We start from the raw sequence: 22,892 nt of genomic DNA on the forward strand, positions 1-22,892 counted from the left end.
AACTACTCCTATCCAAATCCATAACCTAACCTCTTCATAAAACTAGTCAACCCTGAAGGCATAACATCCTAACCTGCCAGAGGTAAAGCAGGAGGACCATGGCAAGCCAATATCCTGCTTCTGTAAAAAGTTGTTAATATATTTTCAAGAGATCCCAGATAGAGGGCCACACACCCCCTGCTACAGAGGAAGGCAAAAACCCCCAGTCGGTACCAATCTGATCATGGGGTAAAATTCCTTCCTGACCCTAAACATGGCTATACACAGAACTAACTTTTAGCTGCTTCCAAAATGGAAGGGGAGTTGCCATACACCATCTATTTATGCTGTTAAATATTACCTCTGCATACCCCTGTAGGTATCAAATTAGCTAAATCTCTGTAAATTTAACTCTGAATGAAACTGGGTTAAAGTTGTAATGGCTTTTGCTGCACTTGTATCACTACGTGGACATGCAGATTCAACAATTACATCACACAGTTACTACACCATCTAATAACTGCTCAAGGGTTGTCCTGATCAGAGCAGTTGTTTAGCATTCTACTGTATTCCAATTAGTGATAAATATATGAATAAAAACAAGGACATTTAATTCTATACTACTGTGTTTTTCACACAATGCCTTCCTCCTACAGGAGTAGGCCAAAGCCTGAAGTTCTAGATAGAACACCCTATGACACCTTCAACACTTTCCTTTCTTTCTCTATACCCATCTCATTTATACTCATATCTTATCACTTCTTCTTCTACAGTATTTTAGAAATCTGACCCTTTCTGTCCGACTCAACAGCTAAAACTTTTGTTCAGGCCTTGAGCATTTCTCCACTCAGTTGGCGCTTTTTTGGCATTCATTCCAAAACCTTCACTGCCCCCTCAATCCAAAGGAAGCTTCTACAGCTATCTAACCATGCCACGCACCTGCTTTGAATCCATCTCAAATTCTCTCTCCTCCATTGCAACAAATAATTTATTGTTCTTCACTTTCACAGTTCAGCATAAATCAGTTCTGAAACTTGACATTGATATTCCTATATAAAATGTAAAACTATGCACGTATGTCATCTGTCTGAAATAATGTGAGTACACAGGCCCTGAAGATAGCCTTGACGATAGAAGCAGGACTGAACAAGTTTTACAGCTGATACCTTTGCAGCTTGAGGTAGTTCTCCCCAGGCCCAATGCATTTGTGGGTTATTCTTCTGTGCTCCCCGGTCCAAAGGTTTACTGATTAATTCTGAATCGCTTTTAGGAGTGGGAGGCCGTGAACCTGAGGGACTGATAGGGGAAAGACAATTTTAAAAGTGCTTATTACAAAAAGATAAGTAAAAAGCAGCTGGATTATGCAGCACATGTATTTCTATTATAAAGGCAACCACAATGTCCCAAGCACTTTCAGAACAGTTGCTCACCCCAAAAGTGCAATATCTGAGGAGAGTATCAGGAAATCAAGTATGGAGGGAAAGTGGTAAACTATTTATAAAATATACATTAATTATATTAATTGTCTACATAATCATTAGTAACAAGAAGCATTGTTTTTGTATACAACTTAGTATAAGCAGATCTTTGGGGGGGGTAAGCAGGAGTAACAATGTGGACTAGTTCAAGGACAGGGTTCCATTCATATAACTGAATGGAAGAAATAGTGATGGTTCCTGCAGAAATAAATAATGGAAGGCTTATGGATGCCAGTACTGTCAGTGCAGAGGTAGAATACAGAGACAATTCAATAGGATTGTGAAGCTGCATCCTTTTAAGCAATAGGCCCTCTTAAGAATATACTGTACTATTTCCATTTTTACTTTGTTACCCATTCTTAAGGCTTAAATTTTTCCTTTACGTGCATGTGAAGGTTGTCAGTGATGCCAATGGAACTGTGGGTATCTATACACATGCTCTGGGGTGTTGGGATGTGGGCACAGTCATTAGGGGAAGCTCTGGGAGAGAGGCTGTAATTAAAACACCATAGTGTCACATGTATTCAATGGTTTGTGTTTCAAAATTGTGGCGAGGGTGCTTATATGTCCAGAATTTGACCTTTCATCTTTCCTACTGGAAAACTGGTCAATCAGTTGTCAAACAACTTATGTCAAATGTTTTTAATAATTAAATTGCTAGTTTGTGACATCATCTTCTTTACTGCATTAAAGACAATGCATATGAATGGTCGAGTCAGCCACTAATCATTTATGATTCATAGATTTTAAGACTAGAAGGAACCCTTTTACTATCTAGTTTGACAATCAATATAATGCATGCCATAGGATTTCACCCAATGATTCCTCCAGCCACTCCCTAACACTGGGTAAGATGTAGCATCTCTTTGGGATATTTATCCGATTATGATTTAAAGCAACAGGGAATCCAGGTAAATTGCTCCAATGGTAGATTATACCTTCTGTTAAAAAGGCACTTCTTACTTCAGTCTGAATGAGTGGTAATCAAGTGTCTTACTGTAAGTACAAGTAAGCAGCCACCTAATAAATATGCAAGAGTCATCTCTAGGAAAAGACCTTTTCCTAGGGATTTACAAACAATTAATCTTTATGTTGTCATAATTTTACATGTGAAGAGATAAAGGAACAGATTTTTAAAGGTATTTAAGCACCACAACATGAAAAGTTCCTTGCTTAGTTTTCAAAAGCACCTAGACACCTAGCACCCATTGAAATCCATGCAAATTATGAAGCCAGGATCTTTAGGAAATTCCATCAGGCATAACTATGCACCTTTAGACACACACATATACTCCAAACCATGGTTCTATAATTATGTCTTCATCCCATAGTTAACCAGGGCATTTGACCTGGGCATTACTACAAAACCAATCTATACAGAATATCTCTGAATGAGGTTTAGAGGTACACAATGAGGTTTAGAGATTTAGATAGTCCATGCTATTTTATCCAGCTGGAGAATATGTTAGAATCTGGGCCCTGTTTTAACTTGGTCTGGGACCCATCCACTTTGCAGTGATGATGGATATCATAATCATTCAAGTGCTGACAGTTCACCAGTTCCCTTCACACAATTCCCCTCAAAGTACAAACAAGTACTCTTGCCACTGACGCACTGCAGTAAGGAAGATTTCTGGACAACCTGGCACACACACACACATAAAGGCAAGTATAGAAATTTGCATCTGTGTTGAGCTACCCCTGGTGTGCCAGTCATCTAAATGATCAGACCCAGCCCATATCACTTGTCCCTGGTAATGCAGTAAGGCAATAGGTAAAATTTGAATCCTATAATCCTACTAACCCCACCCATTTCCCAAAATTAAGTGTGTAATTTTCATACAAACACAATGGAAATTCATGCTTCCTGAGTGTTTACTTTTGTAGCTATTTGGCTTTATTATACCTTCACTGCATTTAAGCAAAGTTTAAGAGTTTAGAAGGCAATGGCAGTCCATATTCCACAATACTTTCCCACGTATTTCTCCTTGGGATTAGCATACATATACTAATGTACCTTTAAAAACAATGTAATAATTACAATTGAAGCGTCCACTTAATTTCAGAACTGCAAAATCAAATCAGAAATATAAACATGCATGAGAAAGGCAAAGGGTAAATACTGCATTATTTGAAAAGCATTCTACTTAGATCAGTTGGACCATTATGCAAGAAGCAAGGTAATTTTCCATACCATCCACAAATAGTAAACTGGCATTGGCATCCTTAACCTTTTGAAGAGGTTTCTCCCTTAGAGAAACATCTCTGGCTTTCTTCCTCTCTAAAACACATCAGAATCACCATGATTCCATTTGCACTGGGGAGCCAATGGCTAGCTATAGCTCTGTTGTACAAACCATCCTTTAGGAATATATAAAGCACTGATTTTGTGTGACTGAAAGCCTAAAAAAGGAACCAAGACCAGGAATGAAAATGCACTGCCTCCTTGGGATCTTGCCACTGATCCACTTGGAAAGCATTTCCTCCTTCTCTAGCCTGTATTTGACTTGTCTGGCCCATCAGGGTTACCCAGATGAAGAGAGAACACTCTGCAATGGACAGTGATTGAGCATTAGTAGTAAAGGAAAAAAGCAGAAATGTAAACGTTCTCTTCTATGATGTGGAAATCCTTCCTTCCTTTTCCTGTTTACCATAGCACACTCAGTAACTTCCTTTTCTTTTAATACCATGTTTTCTTGTAACACTAAACAGTTTCTCACAGGTTACCAAAACCTCTAAGGTTTACTAATACAGGAATTAGTTCTGACTACTGAGTTCATGTATATAGACTCCTCCCTTTACCCTGGTGTCATACGCTTTTTCCTTGTTTCATGCTGTGACTTTTAAAATACTGTTCACTTAATGCTGCAGATTCTAAAATCAGTTTAAATAAGTCTCCTCCCAAGATTTTTTTAAAACAGCACTAGAACAAATCAAATCTTGGCTAATGGCTTGCACTAGGGCTGAATTTGGTTCATTTGGGACCAAAACTATGTAAGGCTGAAAAGCTAATGTTTGTATCCTGTCACACAGGATTCATTTCTTATTTCTATTTTCTTGCTCCTGCCTGGGCCTGGTAGGTTCTGATAGTGCTCTTCAAGTAACATATTAAGGTCAGGGGAGGTGTGGGAGAGCCGGGGAAGGCAGAAAGGAAAAGTTCAGAAAATACTACTGACATCTGCTGGGACCTAAAACTACAATTCTGCAAAAAAACCCAACACTCTGTTCAGCCATTAAATTCCATATTATGGAATCTAGGGCTGAAATGGGCAAAGTAATGCTTTCTTCATCACTGCACAGTGATGTGCATCCACAGGTCAGTCTATGTAAAAGCAGCAGGAAATGGTTCAGTAATACCAACAGGAGTGATGACTTTCACTTGTTACCTGTATTGTGATGGTGCACGGAGCACTGGTTCCCATAAAACTATATTGAAAATGGAGTCCTGTTCTAAACAACTTACAGACTAAACTTAAAATGAGATAAAAGTGGATATAGCAAAGAGACACAGAGATCACAGAGGAACAGTAAGACAGTTGTGTAGACAGGAATAAGCAGGAACCACAGCACACCGACCGCCTGTCCAAATGTTTAACAAAACTGTTATTTTCTTTAGGAAACAGGCATTCCTTTACTTAGAAAACAATGGGTTGATTGTGTGAAGATACTGAGGGTATCATTTAAGGCACTTATGATCATTTAAGCCAAGGCTGTGCTTGGAAAAAAGATTCTGGAAACATAGCACTGGGGATCTTCCAATTTTATTACCATCTGTTAAATTACACATAGTTTGGCTTTATTTCTAAGTATTAACACCACCAGTGCTGTAAACCCAGCCTGAGAGTGGAAATTTAAGCTTTTGTTTTCACACATCCACAGCAGTGATAAAGTTGGTATAGGCTGAACCAGGTCCTCTGTACAACCCTCTATTCTCAGATTAGGTCCTCAAGGAGACTTGTGAAATTCCGTTGAATTCAGTGTGTCATTACAGATAACAACAAATGAAGCACAAGAAGTTCATCTGTGCTGCCCAAGAAGGAATGGAAACCTTAGTTCAGTTACAATGGTCAACAGATGCAGCTCTGATGTCATATTAATTATATACTACACAATAGGGTGGCGCGAAACAGCAGCTTTCCACTTCGACAGAACCGTGCTTCGTTTCAAGTTTTGTTTCATTTTGCAAGCACTGTTCTATTCCATTTCATTGAAATGGTTTCGCTGTTTTGATGCCATTTCAACGTTTTACCCATAGGCTATAATGGGGAAGCACAAAACAGCCTATAACTTTGTCATTTCTTGCCTGATTCTGATTAAACTTTCAGGGATCATAGCCCCTTCAGGGGGCATGAAGCCAGCCAAGTTTAAGTGAGATTGGTGCAGGGGTTTCTAGGAAACTGCACCTCAGGCTGCTGACAAGCAGGAGCCAGGGAGCAGGAGCAGTGTCCTGTGATCCGGCAGGCAGACGAGGGGCCCGCGCCCCCAGGAGGAGTCCAGCAGAGCCTCCGCAGCCCTCCTGCGGGTGCAAGTGGACCCCCGATCTGCCTGCCGGATCACAGGACACTGCTCCTGCTCCCTGATCCTGCTGCCTGGGACTCAGCGCTGGGGAACTGAACCCGGCTGAGGGAACAGCCTCCCCCAGTCAGGCTGAGTTCCTAGCTTGAAACAAATCAAAATGGCGTTGAAACAAAACAGCCGGTGAAACTTCGCACAGCCCTGCTACAGAACTGAGAGTTTTACAGCATCAAGCGAAGGAAGGCCACTGATCACCACAGGGCTTCCTAACAAAAATAGAGAGAGCCTGAGCCAACAATAAATATCAGCCAGGGGTCCAACAAAGGAATCATGAAAACAGTCTCCTGACCCCAAAGTATGAGAAAGGGCAGTTGGAAAGAAGAGAAATGCAGCCTATCTTAGGCACTTATATGGCACCTTCACCTGAGTATCTGAGCACCTCATGACTTACATCTGTTTATCCTCACAACGCCCACCGTGGAAACAGGAAATGGAGGCAGTAACTGATGTGTCTCTTGTCACAGAGAAAAAGTGTAGGGGAGCAGAGGCTTAAACACAGGTCTCCTAAATCTTAGGTTAGTGTCTTAACCAAATGTTCTCCCTGCTAAGTCCATCTAAATAAAAGCTTCCATCATCAACCTAGTGAAAGACAGTAGGAAAACAAGAGGGAAAAAAAGCTTCCTTTTCTCACTGCTCCATTCTCACCATGGATTTGGTTTTGCTCCTTCTCTTGTGTGATTAAGTGCTAACTTATGGGGATTTTTTCAGGTATTCATGTACAAATACTGTAGTACACTTGAGGAAAGCAAATTTTGGAGGAAGATTTCCTGTTTTCTGTGGCACGGAAATGCCATTTAAAATAAATTAAAAGATAAAAAGTCTGTATTAATCACTATGAAAATACTTAATTTTATACCACCCAGTAATCTTGGCCATTATGTCCCTGAATGCTTTCTTTTTCAGTTTTACTTCAGGTTTACTGTTGATCTTATCACAGTTCAGTGCAGGATTTCTCTGGACAAGGAACCTCCCATCAGACCCCACATGGGAGACTGTTAGGAAGTAACTAGCATTTTTCCTCTGAAGTGGCTAAGTTAGTAGTAAGAAGCTTTGTTAATTTCAGCAAAGTTCATGTACTGTTAATGTGTTAAAGGATTAATCACAGCTCCAAAGGGGAGGGAGGGGAGAATAACTGCTCTACCTGTCTGTAGCAGGAAAGCGAGAAGATTGATGAGGACAAGAACTAGATAGGCCTCCATCTGCTGGAACTGTGAGATGAGAGGATGGCCCTGTGCAATCTATAGGCTGACTGGACAGCACAATGTGTTAAAAAAAGAAAAGAAAAATGGGAGTGTCATTATTCACAATCAGCATGATTTTAACACGACCTCTTTGGGTGTTCAGTAGCCATTCCATAATGGGAATGTACACCTCGAGTTTCCAAAATCTGTACACTGCAGTCAATAAGCAAAAGTAGCATACAGTCCAAAACACCACAAAAATCTCTGCACAAGACAGACACTCACAACGAGATCTCGTACAGAAAGAGGGCAGAACTGACATTGAACAAGGTATGTGGGGAGTAACATGCTTTGACTCTGATGTATACATATGAATTACGTAAGGAAAAAGACAGAGACAATACTGTGTATACATTTGTTACATATAATTAATATTCCATATTATATATCTACCTTCATAGGTAAAGAAATAGATTTTGGAAACAAACATGAGAAACTTATTTTCCAAAATCTTACTTTTACATACTATGATCCATTCTTGCAAGTTCATGGATCGATCACGCTCAAAGTACAAAAAAATCCCAGGTTTATGAAAAAATTCATTACAATTATTCCATAGTTTCTGGATAAGTGACTTCCATAGTATTTTTACCACACTATATGGTACTTATAAATGGGCCCAACCATCAGGGAGTCTAAACATATGAATAAGGGCTACAATGTATGTTATTTTTGGATAACTAATTTTTTGGTTTACAGGAACATGATTCCAACTTCAGAGAACAACAGTGGATGTATGTCCAGGCCAATAAAATAAATATACGAGGGTTCAGAACAGGAAAGAAAATATAATTATAATCTACATCTGCAGACTAGAAGTAAGGGAAAATTTTCCTTACCGTCATTGCATGCTGTCTGAACTGGACTACAGAAGACATCCTCTTATTATTGACAGCAACAATGCTTTACTACAATAAAGCTTGGGAAGGCAGAAGATAAAACTCAGATATAAGACTCTTTAGGGAAGGGGAGCCTGTTTGAGAAATCTACAGGCTCAGACCCTACTGCTACATACTGTACCTTTGAAGGGGGGACCATTCCCCATCTGAATGGGGATATGATGCAGACTGAGAAAGGGTATTGTGCGCAGAAGTATTTTTTTCTGATATTTCATCAACACACACATCAGGAACTGATTTCCTAAGGGTAAAAAAATGTGGAAGTTAAAAATAATCATTGAATATTTCACATTCCAGGTAATATTTGACACTACCACATACACATTACAGCAAAAAGCTACTCAAGGTGGGATACAAACCAAACGGTGGGAGAACCACTATCTGACTGCCTTGCTGTAGTCTCCAGATGATTAAAGATTATTGTTAAAAGTTTGTGGTGCTGTTTCTGTTATTCTTTCTGGTTGGATAAACTTTCTAGGGTAAGATGTTTTCTCAGGGCCAAGTGTCCCACACCCATGGGCCCCTATACACATGCATCGAGGCTGCTAATCGTGGTAATTAATCATGGTAATTCCCAAACTCCAGCAGAGTCCAGCATCATGTGTATCAGCGTGAAATGGTGGCAGGGCACTTTAACTAAAGACTGTGGAACAAACTTTTGTTAAAAAGTGTCCCCACCACCATTTTTCAGTGCAGAGACACCGATATACATGATACTGTCGTACTTTTAATTAGCACTCCTGCTTCCTGGAGCATGTGTATAAACACCCCATATGTTTTGGTGGAGGGAGCCTAAAGTCAGAAGTGGAGATGGAAATATAGAAGAAAGTAGCAGGTGGGTCTCTTGTAATACAGAACTGGGATTTCCAGAATGATCGCACCAAAACTGAGTTGCTATTTTGAACTAATCATGACAATTGTTTAGCCATTGTATAAAATATGAGGCCCCCTCTACACATTACAGGTATTGTACAATTAACTGGTTAATTGTACAATTACTTGAGACCAGATACATATGCAAAGTAGCTATCATATGATACAAAGCTCCAACAAGCTATAAAGGTAGACCTCAAAAATGTGTACTAACTTTATAGTTGGTTCTTATTGAGCTTTAATGTATACGTGTTGCAGGGTTTCCCCTGTAGCTGGAAGCTCCATCAACTGACAGGGCTCCCAACTACAGGGTGCAGCTCCCAAGCTCTGGGTATCATGGCAGCTGTGATCGCCAGGCCTGGGGGTGCATGAAACCCCCAGGTCTACGTGAAGCTTTTGGTCCTGCGGCTGACAGGGCTCTATATCCTGGCTGAGCCTCGCACAGACGTGAGACACAACTGGGACCCAGAACCCCATCCACTGTGGTTCTCTCAGTCCTGGCTGTGCATGGCCTCTGTAGCTAGGAGCCCCCTCAGCCAAGGTGACTCCCAGCTGTATGTGTGTGCTTCTTGCCGATGCAGGGGAAGCCCAGAATTGGGCTCCCCCTACACCAGCAATAAGGTACAATTGAGTCTAATTCATGATCCCACGATCGCACCTCCTGCTGTGCACGTGTGGCTTAGCAGGAGGCACAACTGTGTGGGTCATGCTTTAGATCCAATCGCACCTTTACCTTCACATGTAGAGAAGGCCTAAGATCAATTCCCTGGCAAGGCAAATAGGCATAGCTCCACTGAAGTCAATAGAGGAATGCCATTTTACACTACATAAGGATCTGGTCCATCATTTTTATTAGATTCCTATTTATACTTATAAATTGCCAGTGTATTATAATCAAAGCAAAGGGAGTCTCTCTGTTAGTTTCAATTCAGAATCCTTTCGGATTTCACAACTAGTCTGAAAGGTTTGGTTGTTAATTTAGAAGAAAACTTTCACCAAAAATATAAATTAAAGTCCTCTCTGAAATACACAACAGAAACACCAAACCCTACAATTTGGCATTAGGTCTGCTATTAAAGGAGGATACCTGCTGTTGTCCAATAAGTCATTCTCTTCATCTGAACTAATCTCTATAGGAAACATGTCTTCATCTTCTGAAGTGTCTCCATTGTCTTCTCTTTTCAAGCTGTCTATTTTATGGGTAGATTTTCTCCTCTTTTTTCTTCTTTTCTTCACAGAGCCACAAACAGAAGAGGTTTCTATAGCAGGCTGAGAAACATGTACTTGAGTTTGTGCTTGTGAGGATCCAGTACTGTCCAAGCTCCTGACCCAGTCTATTGAGTTCCTCTTCCGCTGTGATTCCATTAGACCAACTCCCTCTGATAGAATGGGAGATGTGGAAAGGTGGTGAGGAATTACCTCCTTAAGAAAGATAACAAAATATGTGGCATATTATTACTCCAGGCATTCATAAATACAGTTCTAGCAGCTGATTACTCACTGTTCATTTGTATAATAACCTTTCTGCATGTAGGCTCTATAGGGTCCAGGACAGCAAAAACAGCTTCAGAATGCCAGTTCTTAAAACAAGCAAGGGACAGCACTGTACTCAAGATATATTTCAGACGGCTAATGCTGGCCAGTCAACTATTCTAGTCTGTATTCAGTTGATATTAAAAATAAGTCATAAATAGATCCTCAGTCAAATACCCTGCACTAGGAAAGTTCAACTCATGCTCACAACTCATTCCTTACTCTCTAATAAGCTAAGACCACTATCTCAGGTCCCAACATCCTGATATGTGTTCTGGATACACAATCAAAACATACAATTCAGATCTATGTCAAATATTAACATATTAGAATGAATAAAATGGGCTATGCTCTGCTATGTTCTTGCCTGGATGCAAAGTGGGGCATGGGAAGTTTCCTTACACCAATGGTTCTCAATCTTTTTAGACTCAAGGCACCTGTCAGAAAATTCCAGCTCTTAGCTTTCACTCATTTCTTGACTAAGCATAAATAATTAAGTAATTCTTCTGTTGAAATAATTTAGAAAGCCCACATGCCTTTGACATTATGAAAATGTCTGGGTCTATCCTGTGAATCATATGTTGCTTTTTTTTTCCTTCTGCACACCGTACAGTGCTAAGATTGTGCAGCACCCAATGGCATTTTCTTAAGGAGCTCACAGCATCCTGGTTGAGAATCAGCTACTGCCCTTCACAGTCTTTTCCCAGAGGTCAGGAATGATTACTACCACTTTTATCCATGAACAAAGGGACTGATCTTTCCTTGTACCATTATAAGCTCCAGTCAACCTTTAGGACCAAACAAGGCAGACGGGGCCCAAGAAGTCTGTGCAAATGCCTTGGTGCACAGAGAAACATGGTGTTTTCCTCTTCCACGGTCACTTGGGGCTCTGCTTCATACCACAGTTCAGGTTCTTGCTCTTAAGACTCAACAACCAAAACATAAATTATGTAACTTCATACATAAAATTCAATGGGCTCAAATTCAGTGGGAGTTCAGCAGCCCCTTAATACCCTGAACAGCAAATTTTAGTGACAGAAACATCTCTTTCCTAAGTCAACAACTTTACTGCCTAATCATGCTCCTGTGATCTGTGTACAGATCACACTGGTCTCAGAAAGAAATGGGAAGTCAGCACCTATATACCAGCAATGAGTCTCACTTGTATCAAACAACGTGAAGATTTCCAAGAAATTAAAACTGTCTTCAAAACTTTTTGTTTAGGAAGCATGCCTCCAGATCTTGCTTAGTTAACATATTTAAATTAAAAAGTTTAGGAAGTAAAATTGTGTGCAATGTTCAAATGAAGCTAAGTGTACAGTGTTAACTGTGTTTGTTTCATTCTGGACAAACAAGATATTGGAGCATATTTTCACAGAGAATAACCTTAAAAGATTTCCCACTCATTACATGGTGGATAGGGTAGGCAAAATTAGTATGTGCCTTATATACATCATCAAGATCTTAATCACACAAATATTTGCACCACAGTCCGTGTTCAAAAATGGTGTGGCTGATAGTTGCAGAATCATTCATTTAATAGCACAAGCTCCTTAAGCCCAGCTGTTTAAAAGAGCACAGCCAACTTAAGCCCAATTGTATAGTTGGTCCAATAAAAATAACAAAAAAAGCCTTGCTTCCAGACTTTTCCTAGACCACCACAGCTACAACAACACTCCAACCCTACTAAAAGAGCATGTGCACTTTTGCAGTTCTGAAACATTCAGTGGACATATACAAATAAGAGATTTGGGCAACATAAGTTCCGGACATAAGTAAATCTCTGTTTTGCAAGTGTATCTCTGGGCATTGTGAAAGCATGCTTGGAGCATGCTAAAATGCACACATACTTTCATACACACTAATGCACAAACATAATGAAACATACTTGGGCCTCAGTTTATCTTTGATCAATTATTAATGTTATTTTTAATCAGCCTTGCAAAGATATACAATTTCAGTCCAGAAATGGCTATTCAATCCAACACCAAATTCCTATATGAGATAAATCTCCAGCAACTATCATAGGTACAAACTGGATAAAAAGTACATCTTATCAAGAAAGTACTCAAATTCAAGTACTCAAGTAGTTAAATTCAAGTATATCTTATCAACAAAGTACTCAAATTTGCCATGGCAGGATGCACACCAGAACTCTGATAACTAAAAATTATTATTGGACATTACCTGATCATTATCTGTTTCCTGTACGAAAAATGCTTCTCCATTGTCCCCTAGTTTCATGTGCAAATCTACAGATTCTCCATTAATTTCTATGTCAACCTTGGGAAAAATATATTTTGAATTAAAATCAAGCAATTTGCAATACATGGGAATTCTCATATCAAGTCCATATGCCCCGTATTCTGTGTCTGAAGTTAGAGAGATGCTTCAGAGAACATGAATGAAACCCAATAATGAAAAATAAATGCTTGTTGGGAAAGTGTCTTCCTAAAATATAGTAGTTAAGGCTGGGGTCCTGATGCATGAGGTTTCATAATGATAAAAAGTTCCATTTCTTATGTAACTGTAGATGCATCATTATTCACATAACAGTCTAATTTGTTTTCAGTACTCTTAAGCTCTTGACTTCACTGACAGAAATTTCCACAGGGTAATTCTGTCCCTTCATGAGCTCTAAATGCTTTCACCAACCATTCCCATTTTTATAGTATGAAAAAGGCCAAAAAGGAAACTTGATTATTTTATGTCTCAATCAGATCCTATTATTCATCCCCTCTTAAACAGCCCCAGATTCTTCAATCTCTTTACTTCTACTCTGCCACCCATCCTATTAATGCTATATAATTTTTGAGATTATGATGACCGTAAATGCAAATATTTTATTACAAGGGTTTATAGATTATTAAATTCATCTTTATAGCATGAAACTGAAAAACATAGAGATACCAAAAAATTCTGAGAAGTACTTTCATTAATATATTTATCAATATACTTGCATATTCCCATTAACATTAGCAAGTAGTAACATAAAATAGCTACATCTGATGAAATTATGCACAAAGCATGAGAAGTACATTTTCATTCAATAAATTTGTCTGCTTGTTTTGTTTTGATTTGAACCCATTATGGTCAACCATCTATAAATTGTATTAAACTAATACCACCTGTAACAACCATTTTAAATAAAGCTTGAAGCTACTTTTGGTATTTTATGACCTGCATCAAAGGAAAGCCTGAACTGATACACTGTAACATATTCTGTACCTACAATTCAATTAGGATTTTTTCACAGAGAAAAAAACAAATGTTGTCATACCACTTTCTCCCTAGAACGCAGAACCCCCATTTTTCCGAAGCGCACATGAAAAGGGGAACACTGAAGGTTTCCATCTGGCTGACGTACAACAATTATATCGATGCATCCAGACAATGTAGCAGGATTTAATCCCTTGTAGAGCTCCTTCACAGTGACAAATACTTGGCCTGCTAACTGCCCGACGTAATTCATTGTTTGTGCCTGGAAGAAAACACAAAGATGTATGCAATCATCAGAATTTATTATCCTGTCAAGACTTCTTAGGACTCCAGAGATGTTTTTTATTTGAGTAATCGGTTATTTTCATATTAAAAACAAAAGATATAATTTTACATACAGTCAGGAGACCCAGTTTAATTTATTTACAGTCAATGTACTTTGGGATGGACTTTAGAAGGCCAAAACAAAGCGTGGTTTGTAAAGCAAAGAGTTTTAACTACTTCCTAAACTTCAGAGGGTTGTTTTGTATCCAAACCACAACCAGACTTTCAGACTGGGCAGCTTCTAAATACTGATCAATTATTTTTCTTCTCCTAGTACAGAACTTTCTTTCTTTTCTGCTCAGTTCTGAGCATGCCCAGAACCACATGGGCAAGCAGTTGGCCCATGAGCAAGCAGCTGATCCAGTTTCTCCCACTGCCATTAAGGGCCATGTGTAGACGAAACGAGAGCCATCTGGGCACAACACTTTAAAGTGGGCTAAATGCTTTTGCAATGCTTTAATGGTGCAGGTGTTTGTACACCTCAGCAGCATATTTCACATTAATTCCAGCCGCTGTAGGAAATTTGGCGGCATAATGTGCCTTAAATGACTTGGGGTGCAGCAAACTAAAACTCCTTTGAGGAGTTTTAGTTTCCTGCCCCTACAACCACAGAGTGAAGCACTGGGCTCCATGCAGCTCCATGGCTCTGCAGGAAGCCCTGCAGGCAGCCTGGCAGCAGCCCAGGAAAACAGCTCTGCCCAAGAAAATCAGCGGGCCATGATCTTTTTATTCTCCCCCCCCCGGAGCCTGCCTGCCTGAGCTGCGTGGGGGCACAGTGCTTACCTATGCAGCTGCAGTGCCCCCTAGGACCACCCAAGCTGAATGCCTATGGGCGGGTGCTGCCGCAGAGGGAAGCACCCGCCCATCCGCAGACCAGGGACCTCTCCGCCTACTGGCAGCTCGCCCTCCCCTCCCCACTAAAGGGGCAGGTAAGTCATTAGGGTGTGTGCACGACACGGAGGTTTAATCAGCTCTAAACTGAAGCGGTGTTTCTTAAAACCCATTGTTTCAATTTAGGGCCCCTATTTTGTCTACACATGCCCTAGGTCACCACCTCATTTCCCAACCCAGTTAATAAGAGAGGCTGCAACTCACAACACTATTCCTCTAGAAAACAAATCATATACGGTCATGTAATCAAACTGTACCATAATACATCATTAAGATCTCACGGCAATCTTAATACTGGCATTTCATACGTTTTCAGCACCTGACTTTGCATACTATAAAATATGGGGGTTTTGGCCCAACCTTAATGTTACAGATAAGTTGTTGGTTGTTACAGGTTAATTGGATGCATTCTTCCTGCCCTTGGATTTATTTAGTACAGTTATCTATTTATACGTGTTAAAACATTTAGGCAAAATTGGAGAAAACATTTAATAGAATGATTAACTTAAATACACTTAAACTCTTTGGCTAGGGACAGACATTACACATAAACCCATTTAAGTGATTAGTAACTGGTTTAAACCTGTAACAGAACAGATGTTCAGTGCACATAAACCATCTTGAAAATAGCTAAAACCAGTTATCAGCCCTCTGCTGGCTTGCTTGCCTGTTAGTTTGCTTCAGGCAGTATAAAGAATCAGGGATAGGGAGATTGAAAAGCTCTATATCATCAGCAGATGCATACACCCCTTGCCTCAGAGTGCTAACCTGGGCTCCCACCCCTTGAGTAGCCAGTGGGGAAAAGCCTGGGATGGTGCAGGCAGACCTCCCTAATCAGAGGTCCTGTGGGGGCTTGGCCACACCCACCCCCTCAGCTCAGCACTACGGAAGGGAGGGGAAAGGAGGGCTGCTTACGATTTAAATCACTGGTCAAGAAGCCTTGATTTAATCATTGCTTTCTAAAAAAAGAGTATTCTTGTTGTTTGATACCCTTTATTCATCTAACTGCTTGAAACTTTGCACTTTTAGAGAAAAGTAAGGGCTTGACTGTGTGTGTACAAATGTGTGGGTAGGTAATCAGGTCTCTTATCTCTCATCCCCATATATACATATACTGCTACTGCTAACACAAATGTTATCTCTGGAGACAACAAACTCTCCCTATTCCTGAAGAAGGCTGTTTGTGCCCAAAAGCTTGAAAAGAACAATTTTTCCAACTATTTAGTTGGCCTAATAAAAGATTAGGCCAACTAAATAGTTGGTCACATCTACCCAAAGAGCCTTGTCTGCCTGGGATCTCTGGAGACACAAATCCACAGTTTGAGAACTGAAACTAAGCATCACAGAGATGTTTAATGGGATCTTCCAGACTGAGCACTGAATTCCATTGGGTGGATCAGTTTTCTTTAAACTTTACTAACCTATAGAGGAGCCTCTGAGAACCCAAAAAGATTGGACTCCTAATATAGTCCATGGCCTGTTGTAACCAATTTATAAAACGTCTAAAAATGTATGAATATATTATCTCAAATAGTATATAATTAGAAGTTATAATCCCTATTCCATGATGATATCTTTGAGCTTTAACTTACCTTACATTAAAAGTATCTTTATATATTTATTTTTTAAAAAGCATCTTAACAAAAAAATAAAAAATATATAATTAAATCAAAAATTCTGATTTAAATAAAAAATCTTTTTTTTTTTAAATCATTGATTGTTATCCACCCGGACCCTGTTTAAGATCATCACTAAGGCCGCAAAGTCAAGCATGCAAAAGTTAGGAAATATCAGCATTAAGGTTGCCTCTTCAATCTTCATTCACCCTCCCTGGGCACTTGAGTATGATGCAGTCTGTAATTATATGATTACACCATCTATTCCTCAGAAACTCTGCTTCATTCAACACTCAGCATGAGCAGAGTTCTTTCAATGAGCAGCTTTTCAATATTTTTTCTCCTCATTACTCATTGCACATCCTCCTGCTTTCTTTACTGATGATAAAATTATTGTTTTCTATGTAAGTTATTCTATGGTGCTTGTCATTATAGAATCACAGAATCTCAAAAGTAAATGATTTTATTTTTGCAACATCTGTGTAAAATGTGGGTATAATGTTCACCATGTTACAGATAGGAATGAAGTCACAGAAAGATTAAGGTCTAATTTTGGGTGCCTAATTTGAAATGCTTAGGACCTGATTTTTTTCAGACTATTTAGCATTATATAACATTTATACGCTCAAAAACACAGATTCCATGGACTCCTCTTAAATCTGTGAGAGTATTTTTGCACCGTCCCCAAGGCCTGCATCAAAAAAAAATGATATACACGTATTAACCTTCGTTTCTTTTTGAAAGTTCCCCTTTCTCTTCATCTAAACAGTCTCATTTCATTTCCCAGGCTACCTATAAGTCTCCTAACCTAGCAAGTTGTAATGTTATTCTTCCAAGACCTTCATCCCAGCCTCCATCCCACTCTCCAGTTTCTTTATCTAGCCATTCAGTCACCTCGAACCTACCCAGCATAATATTTTAAGTCGCCATATGGAGCTGATCCCAGTTCCCACTTTCCAACTCCTCATTTGACTTCCCTCCCCTCCAGTTCCCTAACCTCTGGTCAGTCCCACATCCCTGTTCTCAGATGGCTCTCACTTCCAATCTCCTTTCTTTTTGCTCTCTTCATCAAGTCTAAGGATGCAGACAGAAATGCAGCTTCCCACTGTAACTGATAACGCTTTGCCAGAAGCATTCTGAGCTACAATGATCCCCTGGACAAACAGAAGTTCACTAGCTGCTGGCTGCAGTCTTCAGCCAGTTTCCCCTAGCAACAGCCCCTGCTCCCTGCCAGCCTGCCCTGTTTTCAGAATGGGAGGGGAAAAGGGAGCTTGGTCTAGGGCCCCAAATGGCTGCAGTGGGGCTTGGGACACAAAGTCCAGTGTGCTGAGGCATCTCGCCCTGCACATAGATCAGGGATCACGTGCCCCCCAGGCCTCTGCCGGGGTGTGTGCAGTGGTGGGAGGCCATCCCCCCACCATGTGCCTGGACAAACAGCCCAGGCTCTGACTCTCCCCTGGCCTGGCCCCGCTGAGGCCCCAGTCATTCGGTGGCAGGGGCCAGGGAGGGAGATTGTCCCAATCACCCTGCCCGGCGCTGGTGGCAGAAGGTGCAGGTCACCCCAGCCACGTGCATCCAGCCGCTCCCAGACTGCATCCTGGCCACTCCCCATGTGCATCCCATTGCTCCTGAGCTGCCACAGACTGAGATCAACTGTCAGAGGCTCCCCAATCGACCCGTCAATTGTGATCGACCAGTTGGTGACCACTGCTCTAGGGGTAACCCAGCCAGCACTGCAGGGTGATCTGGGTGAATTGGAGACCCCCACCTCAGGAGGCACTCCAATACACCCACCCCACCTCCAGCAGGGGTTAAAAAACCCCCAGACCAAACTTCCTCTGCTCTCTTCCCCCTCTCCCATCCTGAGGACAATGACAAGCGGACAGGCAATGCAGACACAAGTTACTGAAGACACTGTGTTTTGAAACATCTTCATCTGACCCCTTGAGCAATGAGGGTTCAGATTTTCACCCAGTCGGCCACTTTTGTAGGAGTCTGCAGCTGTATACTTGTGTTTGGTCATGGCAATAAACCACTTTCTGTGGCCAGATTGTGCAAAAACTGTCACTTCTGTCTGTGCCTTGTCTCCCCTGGCTTCTGATCTTATCCTCATTGCCTAAAATAGGATGCCACAAGTGGCACAGGCAGCTTCTCTGTGTGACATACAGCAGACTGGGGAGGGAACAAATAGTATAATGACAGATAGAGCAGGGAGCACAAAGCAAAGTATCAAATCAAACAGAGAACCCAGGCCAGGAAGAAGAAAGCAGACCAGGTTCTTGGGCAGGGAGCAAAGGGCAGGGAGCAGAAAGCAAAGCAGCAGATTGGGTAGGGGAGAGGGATCACAGTGACTCTCAGGACTAAATTTGTGGTATGTATGCCACAAAGATTGGCCTCAATAGTTTAAACAGTCCTAAGTTCTCCTGCCACCTTACAGTCCCTCTTTTAAGTTGTCTCCCTTTCCTCTACCCAACTGCTGTCATTCCTAAGCTGTTCCCAGATGTCCATCCCAAAACCTTATCCCAACTCAATCTCTCCTGCAACCTATTAACTCCCAGTCTCCTCTTGTTTTTCTCCTTCATCCACAGTGCTATTTTCCTTATCCCGGGTTCCCAGTCTCAATTATCTTGCTCATAATGGTGACACATTCTCTTTGAAAAAGACAAGGACTAAGTGGTATAATGAATAATGCATGATGTTTATACAGGCAGTCCTCAACTTACAACTCGTCGAATTACAATGAACGGCACTTAAGAAGTTTCTAAATTGACACCCTGTTTCAACTTTCCAATGTGGGTCTCGACTTTACGATGCTGGATACAGCTGCATCCAGCTGGTAAGTCTGGTGTGGTGAAAGGGGAGGGGGAAGAGAAGGGCTGTGGCGGGGCAGATCAAGGTCCCGTGTGGCAAGCTGCTCATCTGGCGGCTCCTGCTGCTCACCTGGGAAGGAATGGGGGGGGGGGGCATGCATGGGGCAGGGCAGGGTGGGTGAGACCAGAGCTGCACCTGTTGCTGCTCGCCCAGCCTGGGCAGGGCAGATGCAGAACAGAGCTGTGGCTCACTGGGGGAAGGGTGGCTCCCACTGCTCTACACTGCTTGTCCAGCAGCAGCACAGCAGCCCCATCCTGCACCCACCCCACCCCAGCTGGGTGAGCAGTGGGAGGGCATAGCCCCCACTCTCATAGCAGCCCAGCCCAGCCCAGCCCAGCCCCAGGAGCCACCAGATGAGAAACTTGCCCCAGCCCAACCCCTCCCTCACCATGAGGAGCCTTGATCTGCCCCCACCACACCCCTTCCCTTTTCCCTCCCTTCTACCACACCAGACTTACCAGCTGGATGCAGCTGTATCCCTGGGCACCTATACATGTGCCTGAAGCCTGCTCCAATGCATGCTTATTAACACTTGTAGGAGCAGGCTCAATTAATCAAGTCTTCTGGAGGGTGGTATTTAGCACGGGGCAGGGGCAGTAAGGAGCCACTTCGCAGTCTCCAGAAAAGCGGCATGCAGTGGCAGGAGTTGGTCCCCGCCCACCACGAGCCACAGCTCCATCCTGTGCCTGACCTGCCCCAGCTGGGCAAGCAGCAGGAGGGCATGTGGGGGGCTTGTGGCCCTAGACTGGGGTGGGCAACAGGGTGGGAAAGGGTGGGTGGTAGAGTGGAGGTTATAGGGGGGACCATAGCCCCCCTTTATGTTCTGCCACCTGCCCGGAGCACAGCTCACTTAAACCCTGGCCCCATCCACCCCACCCCAATCCTGGGGCACATGCCCCCCCATACCCTGCTACTGCTTACCCAGCCAAGGCAGGGCAGGCATAGAACAGAGCCATGGCTCATTGGGGGAGAGGAGGATTCTGCGGCTGCGTGCCACTTGTCCAGAGGCAGTGCAGCAGCCCTGTCCCATGCCTACCCCGTCCCAGCTGGGTGAGCAGTGAGAGGGCATAGCTGCTGCTCTCAGAGCAGCCTGGTACAGCCCCAGCCCCACCCAGCCCACCCTGTGCAGATCCAGAGGCGCACCCCCCATGCCCTCCCAGATAAGCAGTGGGAGCCACCACATGAGCAACTTGCCGCAGCCCCTTCCTTCACCATGGGGGCCTTGATTTGCCCCCCACCACACCCCTTCCCTTCCCCCTCCCCTTCCACCACACCAGACTTACCAGCTGGATGCAGCTGTATCCAGCATCATGAAAGAACCAATCCCACATTTATAACATTGTTCCTATGGGAAAACTGGTTCCGAGTTATGACATTCAACTTAAGACACAGTTTTCAGGAACCAATTGCATCATAAGTCTGAGGACTTCCTGTAATTAAGTAATTAGTTATGCACTGAAAATGTCCTGAGAGGGTCACGGTTGCACTGGACATAACTGCATTGACCTTGTGGCTCCTTTGAATAAATGGTTGTCTGGGAATAAAGGTGAATGCTCAGTGACCCTGTGCAGTTCTGTTTCCATCCTTGCTGCACTGTCCAATTATGTTAGCTGGAAGATGCATACAATTATATACAAACAAAGAACACACTAATTTGCACATATAGGAAGTGACTCATGTGCTTTACTTATTCTGCTAAATTCAGGAAGTATTTTATATTCCTGACATACACATTTAGAAAACAAAGTATTTAAATAATTGGCCCACAAGAAAAGAACGTTATGCACTCAAGTAAGTCATGCTAATCTCCCAGTATATTAGGTATATACCTTCCTAAATGCACATTTAAGGGGAAGAAATACCCGAATCCAACCAGAGAGTTAAACATGGGCACCCTTAAGTATGCTCAGTGGTTCCCAGGCTCATTCAACAAGCTTTAGTTAAAGCACCCCTGCTGCCATTTTGACGCTTGGGGGTGGTGCACAAGACGCCAATGCTGCTGGAGCGTGCTAAGCACTACACTCCAGCAGACTCGATTAATCGAGTCTGCTCCTAAACGTGCTAATAAGCACGCATTGGAGCAAGCTTCAGGCACATGTATAGGTGCCCAGGGACATACTCATTAGCTTCTTGAATTCAATTGCGCCGTTTCTTGGCAGAATGCTTGCATGGATCAGACACAATAGCACTGGGATAGCATGAATGAACTGACCCTAGATAAAGACATTTAATCGCTCATGCTTTGAAATGATTGATTTAGTTTCTACTTAGGGGTTGTTTTTTAACTAAGATACAATGCAAAATGCAATTTATTTTCAGCTAAATAAAATGTAAAGACAGTTTAAAAGGTACCAAATCTTCATGGCCAGATTCACCTTGGCCCATAGCTCATTACTACGTAGGCTCTGCTAGACAGCCCCCACAACAGAACGCCTGCAACAGTAGTTGTCAACCAGGTGTATGCATACCCCTGGGGTACTTAAAAGCGTTGTAGGGAGTACGCAGAGCTCCATGTGCATGTGTGCAGCCACAGTGCAGCACGCAGGTGGCCAGGAGCACAGCCCGGCCACGTGGAGAGCAGCTGAGTCCAGCTGGGAAGTTTGTTGCGGGGGGAGGGAGTGGGGCTCAAGAAGGAACTGCCCTGCCAGGGTGCGGCATGGGACTGAGCCATGCAGGGGGGTCTGCCTGTCCTCCCTCAGCATAAAGCCCCTTTAGGGTGCAAAGAGCAGCAGAGGAAGGTAATTAACACCTCTGCTTCAACACAGGGGGCCAAAGGCCCTTGACACTATGCATCTCACTAGCACTTTGTTTAATGCATAACAATCTTCAGCCTTAAGGAAATGTTATTCCATCTTTATGGGTATTTTCTAATTTTCTGACCTATTTCCACAATGCAGCCATGTAAATAGAATGTAATGATCTTAAATTGCTGACCACCAGACAGAGTTGGTAAAACTGGAAAAATTTTCAGATTGCTTTGAATGCCTAAAAACATGCTTTAGGGACTGTATTTTTAGGGAGTGAAATGGCTACTAGGGCCAATTACTATGTAAGTTAAATTCTGAAATCTAACTATATTTAATCTTTAAATAATAATATATCCAAAGCTTAGCTTGTTCAGTGCCCAAGATATCTGAATTTATAATTTGAGTTTAGAGTAAGTTCCTTCAAACGTCAATATTCCACAAAACATTCCTCAATTCCTTAAGAGACTGTATGTGGTTTGGGTGATATTTTTTATTTTAGCTGCTCCAAACAGTCTCTGCCTGTCTCACTATCAAGACAGCAGCAGGTCCAACAGTGAGGTCACGGGAAACCCTTAGTACTTGCTTGTTGCTTATACAAAACTGAGTAGCCCTCAGGTCTCCACAAGAATGCATTTTACAAGGACGT

General features: G+C 42.1%; 1 protein-coding gene across 6 annotated transcripts in view; it reads right to left on the reverse strand.

The window, feature by feature from the left end:
- Positions 1-22,892, reverse strand: part of LPIN1 (lipin 1) — a 137,541-nt gene that overhangs the window by 39,579 nt on the left and 75,070 nt on the right. For 5 of the 6 annotated variants that reach the window (XM_090031945.1, XM_090031991.1, XM_090031955.1 and 2 more), the window contains 6 exons: positions 13,859-14,059; positions 12,766-12,861; positions 10,133-10,467; positions 8,294-8,413; positions 7,174-7,281; positions 1,146-1,275 (listed from right to left, as the gene is read on the reverse strand). In XM_090031945.1, coding sequence (XP_089888071.1) covers positions 1,146-1,275; positions 7,174-7,281; positions 8,294-8,413; positions 10,133-10,467; positions 12,766-12,861; positions 13,859-14,059 — 990 coding nt within the window. The remainder of the gene's footprint in view (positions 1-1,145; positions 1,276-7,173; positions 7,282-8,293; positions 8,414-10,132; positions 10,468-12,765; positions 12,862-13,858; positions 14,060-22,892) is intronic. The other variant, XM_090031964.1, reaches the window with a different exon arrangement.

Source organism: Crocodylus siamensis, chromosome 1 (assembly GCF_052110815.1).
Source record: "Crocodylus siamensis isolate JL-2025a chromosome 1, ASM5211081v1, whole genome shotgun sequence".
Classification (NCBI taxonomy): Eukaryota; Metazoa; Chordata; order Crocodylia; family Crocodylidae; genus Crocodylus; species Crocodylus siamensis.